The 17,263-nt window shown below is 39.1% G+C and overlaps 1 protein-coding gene across 1 annotated transcript in view; it reads left to right on the top strand.

Annotated features, from left to right (window-relative positions):
• Nucleotides 1–8,297, top strand: part of fa2h (fatty acid 2-hydroxylase) — a 28,126-nt gene extending 19,829 nt beyond the window's left edge. Inside the window, exons 2-7 of the mRNA XM_061036252.1 lie at nt 2,648–2,767; nt 5,111–5,253; nt 7,286–7,386; nt 7,557–7,729; nt 7,816–8,068; nt 8,179–8,297. Of these exons, the coding sequence (XP_060892235.1) occupies nt 2,648–2,767; nt 5,111–5,253; nt 7,286–7,386; nt 7,557–7,729; nt 7,816–8,068; nt 8,179–8,246 (858 nt within the window). The 3' untranslated portion in view covers nt 8,247–8,297. The remainder of the gene's footprint in view (nt 1–2,647; nt 2,768–5,110; nt 5,254–7,285; nt 7,387–7,556; nt 7,730–7,815; nt 8,069–8,178) is intronic.
• Nucleotides 8,298–17,263: the final 8,966 nt, after the last annotated feature.

Below are 17,263 nucleotides of genomic sequence, written 5' to 3'. Positions count from 1 at the left end.
AAGGTGACTGTGTTATTAACCACCAGACAAGATGAATGTGTTATTAACCACCAGACAAGATGAATGTGTTATTAAGCACCATGACAAATTTCTGTAATGAAAAAAATTGCTAAGTTTATATAATAAAGTTTCAAAATAATACAAGCAGTAATCTCAGCTCTGTCAATGGTGGATTCAAGAACCAGAATCAGATTGTCACTTAGCACACTAACCTCCTCATCCTGAGGGAATTAAAATAAAAAGACTAAGCTTTTCTTCAAATTCAGGGATCCAGGGAAGATGCTCTTGCAGAATAAAGGCAAAGCTAGCTAGCAAAACTGCAGACTGTAATGTTGAAAGTTCTAGTAACCTGGTTCGAGCAGGACAACCGAAGATGCTTATAAGCTCAGAACTATCATGCCACAATGTTGTTCACCCACCCAAATGCAAACTTTACCTTTGACCCAGCTCTTATCAATTATCTTCATGTTTGTACTGATCCACCCTTCAACGCTAATTTATGCAAGCTTGCACAAAACACACGTCTGTGTCACTGTGAGCTCATTGAATGCTTTAAATCACACTATGTAAGCCAGAAAACAGTACAATAACAGTGCTTAAAGGTCTCCTTCTTGACATGTCAATGTGCCTACCTTAGGTGAGAGTTACTGTATGTCAACAAAACGGCATACCACCTATTGTCCTACACCAGGCCTGAGGAGTGTGCATAGGCACTCCTGGATTGACGGAAACACAATTGAAAAATTGAAAGCCAACTATTAGTTAGTGAACTCTCCTCTCCTTTCAGTGTTTACTTAACAACAGCAAATAACCTGCTATTTATATGTTCATATTGGCTTTACATTCACAAGGTAAAAGATGTGTCACGTTGAAACCAAAAAAAAGTGACTGAAGCTCAAGCAGTATAAAAGGCTAACTAGTACAAAAAAAAGGAAGGAAAATGGTGACTTTACGAGAAGTGAGATTCAATGAGAACAGGTGCGTGTGGACTATCCTAGTTGACCGATCCATACTGCAGAAAACCCGGAAGTTAGTATCCATGCTGAAATGTTCTGGACCCAAAAAATGCCTACTGAATGACCACGAGACTTCAGTCTACTGAAACTCCCTACTGAAAAGTCCGCACTGCCTACTGAACTGTGGCTATTCGGAAAGGGCAAAGGACTACATCCTCTGCACATGGGGTGCGGGTCATGAATGTGGGCCTGTGTTTCTCTACTCTTATTGATTATAACTATTGCATGTATATTTGCATTTGAAGATCCGAACAACGGTGCAAGCTGTAAAAGTATAAAATCATTTAAAAAATAAAATACAAAAATTCAAAATATAAAGGATATTGCGAAAATGAGATGAACCTTTGTTTGGCTTATATCCACGCACACAGAGTTTCCAGTTTCTTTTGGACAGGCAGGTTGCCAAACACTGGTGGTAGTTTTCAGTGTAGGTACAAACAGCATTCTGCAGTGAGCATGCGCTTCTGGGAGCGATGAGCGGCAAACAAGAAAAAATGTGATCATATTGAGGTGAAACGCCAAGCGGGGCAGTTTAATTGTTGTCTAAAAAGAGCAGAAACAATCCATCCTCATATCCTGAAAATAATTTGCTACCGAGAAGGTTACACCATGTCCTAACATCAACTAGGGGTAGCTATCGCTATGCATCGCACACGTTCGCATGCTCGCCGTTAAATATTTTATTCTTTGTTATGTGAATTTCATTTCCCCCTTGCAAACAGTGTGACATCTAGTGCTATTGAAGGGGGACATTTAAAAGAAAAAACCATGCAGACTACTCTTGCATTGCATAACCAATTTATTCGGGAAAAGACCTACAGAAGGTGGACAAAGGGATGGGTGGTGCTTTGCATTAACAAGCTATTGACTCAATTTACTCAAAGGCTCGTCAATAAAAAACTTGCTGTGAGCCGAATAAAGTCTTTCTCCAGTTGTTGACACAAGTCAAAGCACAACATTTCAATCACAGATGTATATTAACTATTAGCTATTGCAATTGCCTTGTAGAGCCCCCTCCACTCTCTTTCCTCGCACTGCGTCGCTTGCGGGCAGTTAGCACACCCCTATAGGAAGCAATAGAGTCAAGCTGTTTTGTTGCTGACTCGTGCTTGCATAACGTGCTGGTAGATGAAATTATTGACAAGATATTTTTTATTTTATGGATCTGAGAATAAAATGAAATGCAAGACACTTAACCGCTTATTACTCCAACTGCTGCATCAGTGGTGTGTGGATGTGTATGAATAGGATGAGTTGATACTGATGGACACTTTATATAGCAGCCTCTGCCATCAGTGTGTGAATGTGCTGTGAATGGGTTAGTTTGACCTGCAGTGTAAAAAGTGCATTTTCTGACACACACACACTTACACAAACACGGTAAGTGTTTCAATGTCTAGACCTCACTCTACATTTTTTAAGGCATGAACAGGGTTTTTGCCTTCTTCCTCTGACGATGAGTACATTTTGCAAAAAGATATGTAATTGAAAAAGGCTTTTAAGCTTGATGGCTTCAACTGTAACAGCATATCAGTCAAGGGGAAATATAAGACATATTATTTACCTTACAGCATGATTACATCCACCTTTATTTATTAATTGTATCTGTTTATGTGTTCTTTTTTCCTTAGACTCTGAGAGAAAGGAGGAAAGCCAGTGAACATACAGCAGAAGATACATCGGACAAGAATGTGAAAAACAAGGACGATAATGCCCCGTTCAACCATTGCAGCTCCGTGGACCTTGACAAGGTGTGTGTGTGTGTCTGTGTGTGGTTGCTTTTGTAATAGGGGACACATGAAGGGTGAACTGTCATCCGGTTATTCACCCTTGTTCATTCCAAAACTGTCCCTGTTTGTTAGCAGACTCTGAAGTTCACATACTTGTAGTTTCCTAGGCATACACTGTTCAAAACACACACACACACACACACACACACACACACACACACACACACACATACACATACACATACACATACACACACACACATACACACATATTGTTTGTTATTATTGAATATAAATATATAATATATTTAAGAGCTGACCTTAAGCCTTACTCACCAAATTCATACACGTATTAAGTTCCATGCAAGACATCTTTAACTGATCATTCACCCAAGTTCACATTGGGGTTAACTTGCCCAAGGATACTTCAACAAGCTGAAATTGGGAGCCCAGTACACAACTGCTGATATTCTGCTAGTTATTTGAGGATGACCCACTCTACATCTGTACCACAGCCTCTAAAATGTCACAACTCATGTGCTATCCAGCCGAGAAAAAAGGTTTTTCTTTTTACTAGGCTGGATAAAAAAAAAAAATTGCAATAAGGATAAGCAAAAAAACATTTTTAATAACATTTCTATTGTGATGTACAGTAACAATGCATCATGAAAATGATTCATACAAACTGTTGTTTATCTGATTAAAGTGTAACTGAAGTTAAACCAACTTCCGTTACACTTTATTGTTGACTTCTACTTTTTGTAGATTGATAATCAATCAGTCATGGCACATAATATGAAACAAATATTGCTTCAAAATTGTAGATCAAAAACTCAAATTTGAATAGGAAACTTTGAAGTTTTTTTATTTCACTTTGAAAAACCTTGCTAAATAATCAAACCAACAATAAATTAAGGAAAAATAATTCAAATCCAATTTTGATTTACATCTGGGATACTATGGAATCACTTTTGCATAGCTTAATGCTTGAGGTCTTATTTTTGACTTTCACAATTGTTTTTTTTTTTTATAAATTCAGACCTTGTTTTTTCATTAGTTTTAAAATGTGTTGCCTATAGGAAATAACGCTTATGGGAGAAGTATGAGTCAACACTTTTTTCACCATGTTCACTTGACTTAAAGGGGAAAACAACATGAAATAACTAAGTTCCTTTACACAAGCTCTTGACTTAGCTAGCAACAACGGCTATGTTACAGCTTCAAACTTTGCCATATTGTGCAGTTCAACAGTCATTTATTATTACAAACTTGTGAGTTTGCATATAGAAGGAGACCTTAAATGGCCCTCAAACACCGCAGTCAGCATGTGTTTGTAATTATTTTCTAATCTAGAGGAATTTATTCATTTTTCACAAAATACATGTCTGCCTTTTGCAGATAACTCCCAGTCTTGGAAAACACTTTTTAAAAATGTTAATCAAACCCATGAGCATGGAAGTCTCACTTTATATTAACCATACACTTTTTATCTGCTTTGCTCTTTTGCTCCCTCAGTGACGTGTTTTTACTTCGTTAATTTTGTAATTTATAAACTAATAAATAACATATCATTTATAATATTTATTTATCAACGTCAACATTTTGATGAGTGTACTCCCCTGGCTGCAGGGGAGATAGAAAGTGATAGCACAAGGACAAAGATGGAGACGCAAGGGTAAAAACTGGATTTGCAGGTTAGAAATCTTGGGTTTTTTAAAATAGATACTCTAGGTTCACTTCACTTGCATTTTTTACTGTAAAATACATGTATACTGTGTACAGAAAGTGGAACTCATAACTCTTCCATTAACTCTGTTGTCTGAAGGCAAACTGACTAAAGAAGGTCCAAAGAAACTCTTGTTTCCAACCCTCACAACTTGCTCTAGAAAAGTGTTGAGTAATTGAAGTTACTAAAGATCATCATTCTGAATTGTGGTGACCAGAAACAGAGTTATTGTGTAAGGTCTTTTAAATGATCTTGTACTTATAGCTAAGTTTCTTTGGCTTCCTTAGCAAGTTGTTTAAATAAATAAAAGTTGGTTTAACCTCAGCCAATGGTGTTTATACCTTTACTTCCACTCCAAGCATAATTCATCAATTGTATGTTTTTCCTGGCCCGGAAAAACATACAAAAAATCCTTAATTCCTTCTGCAATAACCATTCTGAATAAAATCAAATAGACCCCCCCCCCCTGTTGTTTTTAACAGTCCTCTTTTAATGTCTGTACTCCACTTTGTGTTTTTAAGGGACAGACAATAAAGTCTATCTATCTATCTATAGTCTTTTTGGTGTGCTTTTTTACAACTCTATCATGTCCGAATGGAATGTAATTTCCTAATTTTTCATTGCTTGTAACTCCACAGGATTTGGTGGACTGGAGGAAGCCCTTGGCATGGCAGGTAGGCTACCTCGGAGAGAAATACGATGCGTGGGTTCACCAGCCAGTTGACAGACCAATCCGACTGTTTGGGAACCCTTTTCTGGAGGCAAGCACCAAGACGTCCTGGTAAGACAGGGGACTCTTTCTCTCTCATTTGCAATACATTCGTATAAGATTTTTCTGCAAATCACATGTAGTAGGACTCTGTCGTATAGTTTGGCTTATTTGACAAAATATAAATAATACATTTGTATGATACTGAATTTAAGTCTTTAATTGTTCACTAACCCAAGTTATTGTTAACACCAAAACAAAGCAGTCACAAAGTAAATATATTCAAGTGATTGTAGTCTGAAGGAATTTTTTGCCAAACCTATGGGAAATCCAAACATAAACAACAAAAACTACAATTACTACAGTTCTCAGAGAAAGACACTGTCTCAGTCCGGGTCTCAGATAGCTCACCAGCTACAAGCCTAAAACCCTGAAAATATCATGAAAATATAGATAGATAGATAATTTAAGGAGGACAGCTCCGGATATTCTCCTGACCTGGCTGTTCACAAATGCAGCTGACAGCAGGAGACTATCCCTGTCAGACAAGAGGGGTTGCAGGGGGGGTCTCCTGAGGTAAGACGTGACGTAAAAAAAACGATGCGGAAGTAGTGGATGAAGCAACAGAGTCCGCTATACGATGCTATGATGAGAATATTTGCCTTTTTATCAATGCTACGTGTAGTTCAACAGAATCACACTATCAACAAAAGATTGGAGAACAACATACTGGAGACAGATCACATAATGCAGCCGTTAAATTACGTGCACTGAGATCGTAGTGGTCGTGTGCATTTGTTACCGGCACCAGACCTAGGGGAAATCTGGACCAGCAGCAAAGGTTACACAGGCTAAGGAACGCTGTTTAGCCTGAACTAAATCTGTTGAATGATAGGACAAACTTCAGCGTCTTGCTCATGCCAACTCGTTTATTGTCTGAACACAGTTAATTTACCATAACCAACACATTTCAGAAATTAATATAGTAAACTCTTTGATAATACAAACTCAAATAAAACACTGTTTACAGTAAATTAAATACATGTAGACAAATATACAACTCAAAAAATAAAAATATAACAAAATAAAATAACATCAGACACATCAACTTGACTTAAAATCCTCCTCATGTTCACAGTTAACTAAGCTTTACACATTCAGCTTTATCAACATTCCATCGCAAAAAAACATACTTTCCCGCTTGCCTGCACACAAACCTTGTGCAGGAAAATGGCGCAGCTGCGTCACAGTATCGTTCAACAATCAATGTGAATGTGAAACGGAACGCAAAACATCATTATCACATTGACTTTTACTAACGAGCTAATACTTTTAACAACGTACAAAACACATGTTCCTCTTGTTCAGAAGGTTTGCTTTACATTTACTTAAGTAGCTTGCACTGACGAAACTACTGTACTCACTCGGCTCATGAGACGTAACTTAGCAAGATGCTACATGCTACAAAAATACATACATAACCAGCTTATAGACAAGAGATAACGTTTTTTATATTACTTGTGGAATGATAGACGACAAACTTTAGTGTCTTGCTCATGCCAGTTCGTTTATTGTCTGAACTGTGCATGTGCAGGACTCAGTAATTAAGCTTCTCTAGGGAATCCACAATGGCATAATAGCGCCATCTACTGGGTAAACGGTATATTACCTTGTGAAAATGTGTCATTGCAATTAGAATAGTTCATAAAATATTTTTAAAAATAGAGGGGTGCCTGTTTAAATAAAAACTATACATGTAGCAAATTCAACCTGATACACATACCCAATTCACCGTGCAGCAGTCGCAGTATATTCTGAAAATTAATAGCACAGGAGACAGTAGACTTAATATTTTCCGTTTACATGCACACTGTCAGGAGATTTATCTATACTGGAAGATGTTGTCACTTTGAATCATACACATAGCCGCACAAGAAGGGAATTCTCCACAGCTCCTCCATTGCACCTCGTGTTTTTATATTTTTACATTCTATTATTTTTTATTGCTTTTCATAATGTTTTGTCTTTTTCTATTTAAGTTCTTGTAAATTTACTTGGCAATAATAATGGATTCTGATGATTATTCTGTGCTCTCTTGCTACAGGTACTGGGTACCAGTGGTGTGGCTTCCTATTGTCTTTTATTACAGTTGGCACTGCTACACCACCCTGGCAAAAGGAACCACCAGGATAGTCCTCACTTCAGGTAAATACCTGCAGATAACGAGGCTGTGCATGCTTACCATGTATTACCTCACCTTGTACATTTCCATTACATCTCTTTATTCTCATTTTCATATGCAACATACTTTTTAAAGGATTTCACATGTATGTCTGTGTGCGCATGTGTGTCAAAATCTGTGTATGACTTCTCAGACTCCTCGATCCTGATCCATGAGTACATTTTCCCAATACTGTTTTTGCTGGGCTGGTTCTTGTGGTCGTTCATTGAGTACTGCATCCATCGCTTTGTCTTTCACATGAAACCCCCTGCCCACAACTACTATCTCATCACAGTACATTTTCTTCTGCATGGACAGCACCACAAGGTAAAACATCATCATCAATAAGAATGAGGGATTGGAAATTCATCATGAAACAAGTTTAATAATGACACAAATGTATTTTTCCACAGTCTCCATTTGATGGCTCCCGGCTGGTCTTCCCCCCAGGCCTGGCGTCTTTTGTTGTGGGAACTTTCTATGCAATCCTCCGCAACACTCTCCCAGATATCCTTGGGATATCTGTGTTTGTTGGAGGACTATGTGGCTATGTCATATATGATATGATCCATTACTACCTTCACTATGGCTCACCAAAGAGAGGCTCCTATATGTACAGTCTCAAGACCTACCACGTGAAACACCACTTTGAGCACCAACGATCAGGTAAAAATGTGATCGACATGGGGCTGAGACCCAGGGAGATTTAGGGTTTGATTCCCCTTGCTTCTGTTTATGTTGTATGTGACCAATGTAGTCTTTATATTTCTTTTCAGGTTTTGGAATATCCTCCACATTCTGGGACCATCCCTTCAACACAGTCATCCCAGATGAAAAATTCTAATACTGAAATGGCTCATCTTCAGGGCCACAGGATTAAACAAGCGCCATCATATCAACCAGTCCTGCTCCTACAACCACCTGAAAATCTTGACTTTATTCTCTGCAGAGGTATCTTTAACAATGAAGTAGGAACTTCACATTTAGACTGCTGAATCACTGATCTATCCAAACTTAATATATCACAAAACTACAACATTTTTTTTTTTTGCATGTACTTAATTAGCTAGGTGCAATTTCTTACTATAGCCAATTCTGCACAGTTGCAAGGGCTTTCTGTGCCATTTTTCACAACTTAATCAATTACTACTGCTGTGCTCTTCTCTTTAGTGAGTGCACTTGCCAAATCATCACCTGATAGGCACTAACATGATAATGTTAATAGTAAATAGAAAGGAAGAGAGTGTCACGAGCACAAATAAGGGTAAGTCACATTTATGTGTTTGGATTGTTATTGTACACTTTAATTATAACCAATTTCTCAGTGATTGTCAAATGCGTATATACAAAATGTCACCAAGAACCTTAACAATTTTTTGAAACTCTTTTTTACGGGTCCAGACACACACACACACACACACACACACACACACACACACACACACACACACACACACACACACACACACACACACACACACACACACACACACACACACACACACACACACACACACACACACACACACACACACACATTGTCCTAAATACCCTCAGAATGAGAGAAAGGAAGCAAGAAGGGATGGAAGCTGAAAAGAGAACATGAAGAAGAAAATCATTTGACTAGGTGACCAACAGTATGTGACAGTGTGTCGAAAGACTGAGTCAATGAGAGCCAGCACACTGCAAATAAAAACAACCTCAGGAAAATGTCTTCATATTTTGTCAGCACTGTCTGTTGCTTGAATATTATTGTAATTTTGCTGTAGGCCACTAAGCTACCCAGCAAAAAAACAATTTACCATGGTATGTCTCCTGTAGTTGGTAAGCAGAACAGAAAATATTCACATATCTGAACATGTTGAGATGTCCTAAAAAAAAGTGATGTTTTAACTTTATAATCATCAAAAAATATGAAAAGGGGAAATTTTACATTTCTGCAGTAATTTGGTGTACAATTAAAAGTACAATTTTTGAAACAATTGTGAAAAAATGTAATTTCTGCTAGTCTGTTGTAAAATTTCCTTAATTGTTTATGATACACACTAAATGAAGAAAACACCACTGTAAGATATTCAAAGGATTTCTAATTTAATCTAATTGAACCTTTTAGGTAAGAATAGTTGTTGGCAAGACAATAAGAATGTGGATGTATTTAAGTGTAAAAATGTATGTAGATGTTAAAGTGTTATCATGTTAGAGGGACACAGATGAAGGCATGAGGCCAGCCTGTCAGACAACTTGCTGTTGGAATCCTAGGGCCAAGTATGTGCGTCCTACATTTTGTGGACTAATCCTCTGATAGATGTATCAAAAGCATTTCTGTGGCCCTGAAGATTCCCTAAGGATGACGATGGAAAATTATCTGACTGGACAGCAGGTTGTCTTGATATTGATTGGCAGATTCTCCAACTGTCTCTTCTAAGAGATAACACTGAAACTTCATTAAAACAATTTAAAAATCTAGTAAGAGAACAGTTAGATAGTAATGTTTTATCAACTTTTCTAGTGTTTGGGCAGACGGCTACTTACACAATATGTATGTACATTGATTAAATTAACATGTAAAATCTTTTTCAGAATATTCTTACAGTTTATAAAGAAGAGTTAGAAAATAATACAGTAAGAAAATGTATTTTGCATTGCTTATTTTATTTAATGTATTACCACATGTAGAGGACTAAAAAAATTGGTTTGGTTAAAACAAAACAAGACCAACTGTGTCCTGTTTTCTTCAGCACATCAGTTTACACAAACCCCTTCCCTATCTTTGATATATTGACTTTGCACCACATTGAAAGTGCTTCTGAAAGAACCAAAAACATTTTATGTAAGAAATGTGCCAGTTATGAATATAATGAAGAGTTTGATAATGCATACTGATTGTGAGGATGCTTGGCAAGGTGAAAAGAAAACACTTTATTTATGAATTTTTATATGAATACTTTCTAATTGTGTTTACTATAATATCTGTAAACTTGTATTTTGGAATTTTCAATGTCTGTGCAAATGAAAAAATGTGTAAATACAGTAAAAGTATACATATTTCTGATCTCAGTTTCATACTTTTTGTTTGATCACGTTTGTTTTAAATTTAGGCCTTTCTTGACGGTTATGTCCAAATATTTTAGATTACATTAAAGGCAGAATATGCAATTTTTCACACTTAAATGTAGCAGAAATGATCAAATATGTCCTCTGAAAATAACTCTGTGAGTCATGACTATCTGCAATGAGTGTGACACCCGAGCCCCACTGTCTGTAATGCTTTCCAAGCATTCTGAGCCGTAGCTACACTTTGTTTACATCACCGGGATGGCCGGCCTGCTCATCGCCTCGCGTATAAAAGTTGTTTAATTGAGGGACTAGAGAAAAGAAGAATAACATACTGTACTCACCGCTTATTTGAATGTCATGTAAGCGTTTTTAGATCACGGTCATTTCGTGTAAATTTACATGCAGTGTGAAGATACGAGCATAATAAAGATCACTAGCATTCTAACAACAATGCAGCGCAAGTTGTTTTGGTTTCATGCTGCTGCTCAAGGGTGACATCTGCTGGATCAAAAAATCACATAAAATCACATTTAAATTAGTTTGCAGGCTTTCTGAGCAGTCACGTTATTGGTTCAATGGCTTACCTATTTTTACAGGAGTGAGCTCATCATCAGCTTGTGATATCACTTTGTCATTTTGCTGTCAAACTTTCTTGAGGATTTTAAAAAGTGGGGATGATACACTTGATTTACAATGAAAATGGTACTACAGCCATCTGACTGGCAAACTAACTTTACATTTTGTCATAATTAAACATGCTTACAGGGCTAACAACATAATGTTGAGCAGGATAAATCTTCACAATGGTTACCATTTGTTTGTTTGAATTTCCCTCAGGATCAATAAAGTATCTATCTATTTAACTATGTAGGCCTGCGGTTAGAGGTAAGTTACTTCCAGGGCTTTAAATTAACACCCGTCAACACGCCAATTGTGGGTAAAAATTAACGTTGGCGGCTAACTAGCCATTTTGTCTGGTGATGAATGAAATATCAGTGCGTCTGTTTGAATAGGCAGGCTGCAGAAACGATGCAACAAGGGTCCGTGTACAAAGTATAATTCATTTGCAGTCGTTCATGTTGTATAATGAAACATGCCAGTTTAAGGGGTGTTTCCTAATTTCATTGTCCGACTTGGTGAACGCAAATATATGTTGTCACACGTTAACTTATTCCCACACAGCTGACTCAGCCTAATGTTGTTAACGCTTTGACTGTATTATTGTTGCATTCAGCAATGTGCAAAACTATTCAGTGCAGGCTTGTTGAATTATCCAACTTGCACAATGGATGCGTCCGAATTGTCATGAAATGAAAATTAACGATGATCATAAAGTGGCACAGATCATGTAGGCCTAAGGGACAGTTTTAGCCAGATGAAGTTTTATTCAACATATTTCATTCACTTAAGAATGCTTTGTGCAGTTGTACATTTGTATGCTTAAAAATGTATATCTTGCATAAATTTAACAATTCATTTCATACAATCATACTTATTTTGATGTTGATTTACGAGTGGACAGGAATGTGATGGTTTCACTTACTCGCAGCCTGGTAGCTTAAATTGATTTTATTTCAATCCCAACCTTGTGGTGATTAGGATTATTTCACCGGTAAGAAGGCACAGAAGAAAGTTTTTTAGATGCGCTTTTAGTAATCCATTTTCGGAACATTGTAGTTTCAACACGGCAGACCCACTTCATTAACTTCCGCCGGCCCGTCGCGTTTAATTACATCACCTAGTGGAAAATGCGGTGGGTTGTCAGCGCAACACCATCGCCTTTCCCTAAGTCCTTTATGAATTCTCCTAACATCTTTCCTTGACCTCATGATGTTTTCCCCGGGGTTAATGTAAAGTGGATAGTGAAAGGGGATAGGAGGGACAATTCAGATGCACCCAAAGAAAATTGAAATGAGGAAGTTGGCAACCGGAAACAGATACAGCTCGCCTTCAAAGTTGCACGATATGAAGCGCCGTTGGCTGCAGTGATAATTTCCATCTGTTAGTCGTGAATTAATTACCAGTCTGGGCGAACACTTATTAAATCATTAGCGTAGTTATTTGATTCGTCCCAATGTATTAGTCTACTTACTAGGCTACTGGCATTTTTTATTTAGCAGAAAACAACCTTTGAAAAAAAACGTTATTGTATTACAATGTAGCCTACCTTTACACGTATACATACAGATACAGGATGTATACACTAAAGCAGTGATTTCCAAGCTTTTTCTGCTGGGCCACCCCATGGAAAACAAAAATATTTTCAAGCCCCCACCCCTCACCATGCACATCGACATATTAACATACACTAATCAAACTGTCAGTCATGCCCTTTGATAACAAATTAATCTATTTTAGAATTGATCTGAAACACTGCAAAAAAGTACAGAATAACAACATAGGGTTACATTGTAACCTAGGCTCTCTGAGTAGAGAGACTATCTCTCCACCCTGTTACGTTACATGTACGGGATATGATCCCTTGCTCGTCAGAGTCCGAGGATATTTCTTTAAGACACACCAGCTTACCCGGTCACGCCCCACAGCTCATCTATAAAGCACCTGTGCTGGCGTGCAATCAGTGATAGTTTGATCGGAATTTGTCTCCGAGCGCCCTAGAGCCTGGAGAGATAGTCTCTCTACTCAGAGAACCAAGGTTACAATGTAACGCTTCTCTTTCGTCTCGAGAATATCTCTCCACTCTTTAAGACACCCCGCTAGGAGACAGTGCAACCCAATCCAATTTACCAGTGTGCAACCAAACAAACTATTTAAAATTGTACACTATTTACATGTCAACCAGGACAAGGCCCCACAAGACGCAAAGGCCAAGCCTAGGAGACAGAGGGGCTGTATAAACTAGAACAGAACACGGGCAAAGGCCCCAACAGGCCCGTGAACAGAGGCCACTCAGGTCAGCCTGCAGCCGCTAGGTTGACCGAGGGAGACCCCATTGTGTACAGAGATGTCACACCCAGCACCCGCTCCCCAAAGGAGGGGCTTGCAGCAGCATTGAGACGGTAGAACCTGGAGAATGTGGACTTTAATGACTATGTGGCTGCGGCCCATATGTCAGCGAGAGAGGCTCCGCGCCACAAGGCCCACGAGGTAGCCACTCTACGAGTTGAGTGTGCCCGAATCCCTGATGGGGCAGGCGCACCTGAGAGAGCACATGCACGCTGGATAGTCTCCACAACCCAGTGAGACAGCCGAGGTTTTGATAAAGGCCTGCCCTTAATGGCCAAGGTCAAAGCAGATGAAGAGCTGGTCAGACTTCCTTACAGCCTGTGCGCGCCGGATGTACTGTGCCAGGGCCAAGATAGGTTCAGCCTTACATTTATTCCAATAGTAAACAAACTGTTAAAGTACTACAACAATGTGGCTTACCTCTAATTCTCTCTGCAAAACGGACAAATCTTACAGTCCTCATCTCCTCAGCCACCTGCGAGTCCATACGCCGGTGTTTCTTTTTTTTGAGGTTTCTGTACACAGGACGGCACAGATCATCATTGCAGCACTTCCTTCTCTTTGACCAACCACTGTCCGTTGAAGTCCGTTGGAGTTTTCAAATGAAACTTTATTAACAACTGTCAATGCTCCGTCCCAATTTCACTCGTACAGTGTGAGCTCCTCCGGCCGTGCCCGACAATCGGGTCGTACAGTGTGAGCACATAAATCGCAAGGTCTGGTCGGGTGCCGTAAACGATTCAGTCGTACAGTGTGAGCTGACATGCCACCCCGACTTTTATACAATCGGGGAAAAATCGCACAGTGTGAGCCAGGCTTTATTTGCTTCCATAACCATGTGTTGTTAGTCGTTGAATGTTTTGTGTTCAACGCTCATGATTAGCCTCAGGAAAGTAATTTTCTCACAGCGTGTTCCTTGGATTATACTGATTGTTTGCAATGCTTCAAGCTGTATTCAATTTAGCTGCGGTAACAAAAATACACATGTATTTCAAAACTCTGATGTCTTTTGAAAATTGGTAAGTAACTTCCTCCACATAATTTTCCTGAAATACTTGGAAAACTTGGTTCTTACTGCTCCACTCTTTGACTGTTTGTAACAAAATTGTGTTTTTTTTGTGAACTTAGATAGTATAGGCTACTTTGAAAACAGAGCCTCCGAACAAGTTTGTACCAATTGAAAGATGATCGCCTACAGGTGGTGCTCAAGGACAACATTTTAGATGCAGCTTGGTGGTAGAAAAAGCTGCAAAAGAGACTGTGACAGCCATGGCTGTGATGGTAGCTGCTTATGCTCACAGTGGTGACCAAGGCTGAAAGCCTTTGTGAACAGGTGGTGTTGGAGAAGATTTTTGAAAATGTCCAGAGATGCAGCAGTGCGGATTTCAGCAGGGAGAGAGTTCCAGAGGGTGGGGGCTGAGGCACATCAAACTGCGATCACCAAAGGATCGCAGTTTGGTGTGGGGGGGTGGAGAACAGGCCTTTGGCTGAGGACGGCAGCTGTCGGGACGGGGTGTAGGGATGGAGGAGGTTGGTGGGGCTAGAGCAAGGAGAGATTTATAGGTGAGTAGGAGGAGTTTATATTGAATGCGGGACTTGATCGCGAGCCAGTGGAGGTGAATGAGGGTGGGGGTGATATGCTGCCAGGGCTTGGTGCATGTGAGGACCCTGACAGCAGGGTTCTGCACCTACTGGAGTCTGTTCAGGGCAGTGCTTGGTAGCCCGGACAGAACTCCATTACAGTAGTCCAGGCAGGGGGTGATGATGGCGTGAATGACGGTCTCTGCCACATGGTTGGGGAGTGAGGGTCGGAGTCTTGGGATATTTTTGAGGTGGAAAAGGGCAGATTTGGTGATGGACTTGATGTGGGATTTAAAAGAAAGGGTGGAGTCCAGAATGACATCTAGCTTGCGGACCTCTGGTTTTTGCCATAATCCAGAAGCTCTTATACATCATGTTCTCAATCAACAAGTGTGGGTGACAGGTAGCTGTGATCTTGAACCGATGGATGACGGCAGCCACGAAAAGCCCTGGAAGTAGAGGTGGGCGATATGGGAAAAATATCATATCACAATTTTTTTGGGGCAAAATCACGATCACGATTTTATCACGATTTTTTTCACATTGTTCTTTAGACAAAGTTACTGACCAGTTCAACCAAACTTATTTCCCTGTATAATGTTTTTAAATGCACAAAAACTGTGCAGACAAGTTTAATCTATTTGAAAAACATCTTTGTAGGAGGTCTGGAGGTCTCTCACCCAGAACATCTTTAGCAACAGAAATGTCTTTCCTTCAATTTGATCAATATTTATGCACAATTTGAAGGTTTTCCTCACCACTTTGAAATTATGATTTAGTTATGTGTCCTCTTTTTATGTTCATCAGGAACATTTTCACGCAGTGATGCATTCATTTAAAAACATGTAGACTTCAAGTGTTTCTGTTCTATTCAGCCCTGCAGAGTTCATACAGCTGTAGCTTCATACGTTGTTTTTTATGAAATCATTGGACTAACTTTAGTTTAGTTTATATATAATAAAACATAATACAGAGTGTGTTCATTCTCTGACACATGATCAAAGTAAGTTTTACTGACAGAAGAGTTTAATTCATAGAGGGGGCGGGACATCGTTGATTGACAGACAGACAGTCACCATAGTTACTCACTCTCACTTGCCTGCTGCTTTGTAACATCATTTAGCCTAATCCCTATAGGTTCTGTTATCACAACAGGTGAGCTTCAGGTGGAGAGGCTTGATAGTAACTTTTAAAAACTGAGAGAGATCAGAAAACAGCGACAGCAACATTTTAAACACCGGGGTTATATCTCTCATCACTGACTGTCTGAGCTCCGCGCTGTCTGTCTCTCTGCAGACTGTGAACGTCTCTCCGGCTTGTTAAACGGTTTTTTGTGTCGCTATCTGAGATGTAAACTTAACTGTGCAAACTGTGCAGATAAGTTAACTGTTGCTCACAGCGTGTCGGTTTGGAAAAATATCACAACAGTTGCATATAACCGGGATGGAGTTGTTTTGTTTTTGCGGACTTAAGTTTCGTTTTCACCGCAGAAAGCAGAAGGGGAGGGGGAGACGGGTCTGTGTCGCAGCATGATAAAATAAACACATGAGCCCGGTTCTACGATCTCTCTGCTTTGGCAGATCGTCAGCACGTTAAAATCCTTCACGATCTAATATCGTTATATCGCCCACCACTACCTGGAAGCAGAAAGTATTTCAAACTATCATGCATTGGGTCTTTTGTGTTGCTGTAAATGAACATAGTCATTCAACCCACCAAGTTATTGTATGATTACATGCTCAGTTGCTCACCAGTCAGTTATGGACATTGTCTTGGACAAGAACTGGTTGAAGGAATTAAGAAAGTTCATCACCTTCAGGTATGCCATGCAAATTCTTGTATTTGCAATTATTTTTATACAAACACTTCTGCGCTTTTTTCATGTCTAAAATCGATCTCTTATTGTCATTTAGGATTATTACAAAATGTATCTGAAATTACTACCATGGCATGTATATTAAGAGTTTTTATATCGCTCAAGATGATTTTCAAGTTGAGGACTCTGCTCATCTTGTGTTATTTGGTGCAGTTTAAAGTGGAAGTCAGTAGTATGTCACTAACTAAGCAATTCTTGTCTTTTTTGGCTTTTCTACCTAACAGGACAACTTCCGATTTGGAGGACTTCCAAAATCACATCCTTATGTGTGCAGGAAAGCGGTTTGGTTGCAGCCCATCTGAATATAGAACACGGACCTTGTTTGCAGCTATTGATTATAATCCATATAATACCACTACAACCACCAACTTTCTGCTCAA

The sequence above is a fragment of the Labrus mixtus genome, chromosome 4, assembly GCF_963584025.1.
Source record: "Labrus mixtus chromosome 4, fLabMix1.1, whole genome shotgun sequence".
Taxonomy (NCBI): domain Eukaryota; kingdom Metazoa; phylum Chordata; class Actinopteri; order Labriformes; family Labridae; genus Labrus; species Labrus mixtus.
Note: the sequence above shows the minus strand (reverse complement) of the source record. Positions and strands in the feature narration are given on the sequence as shown.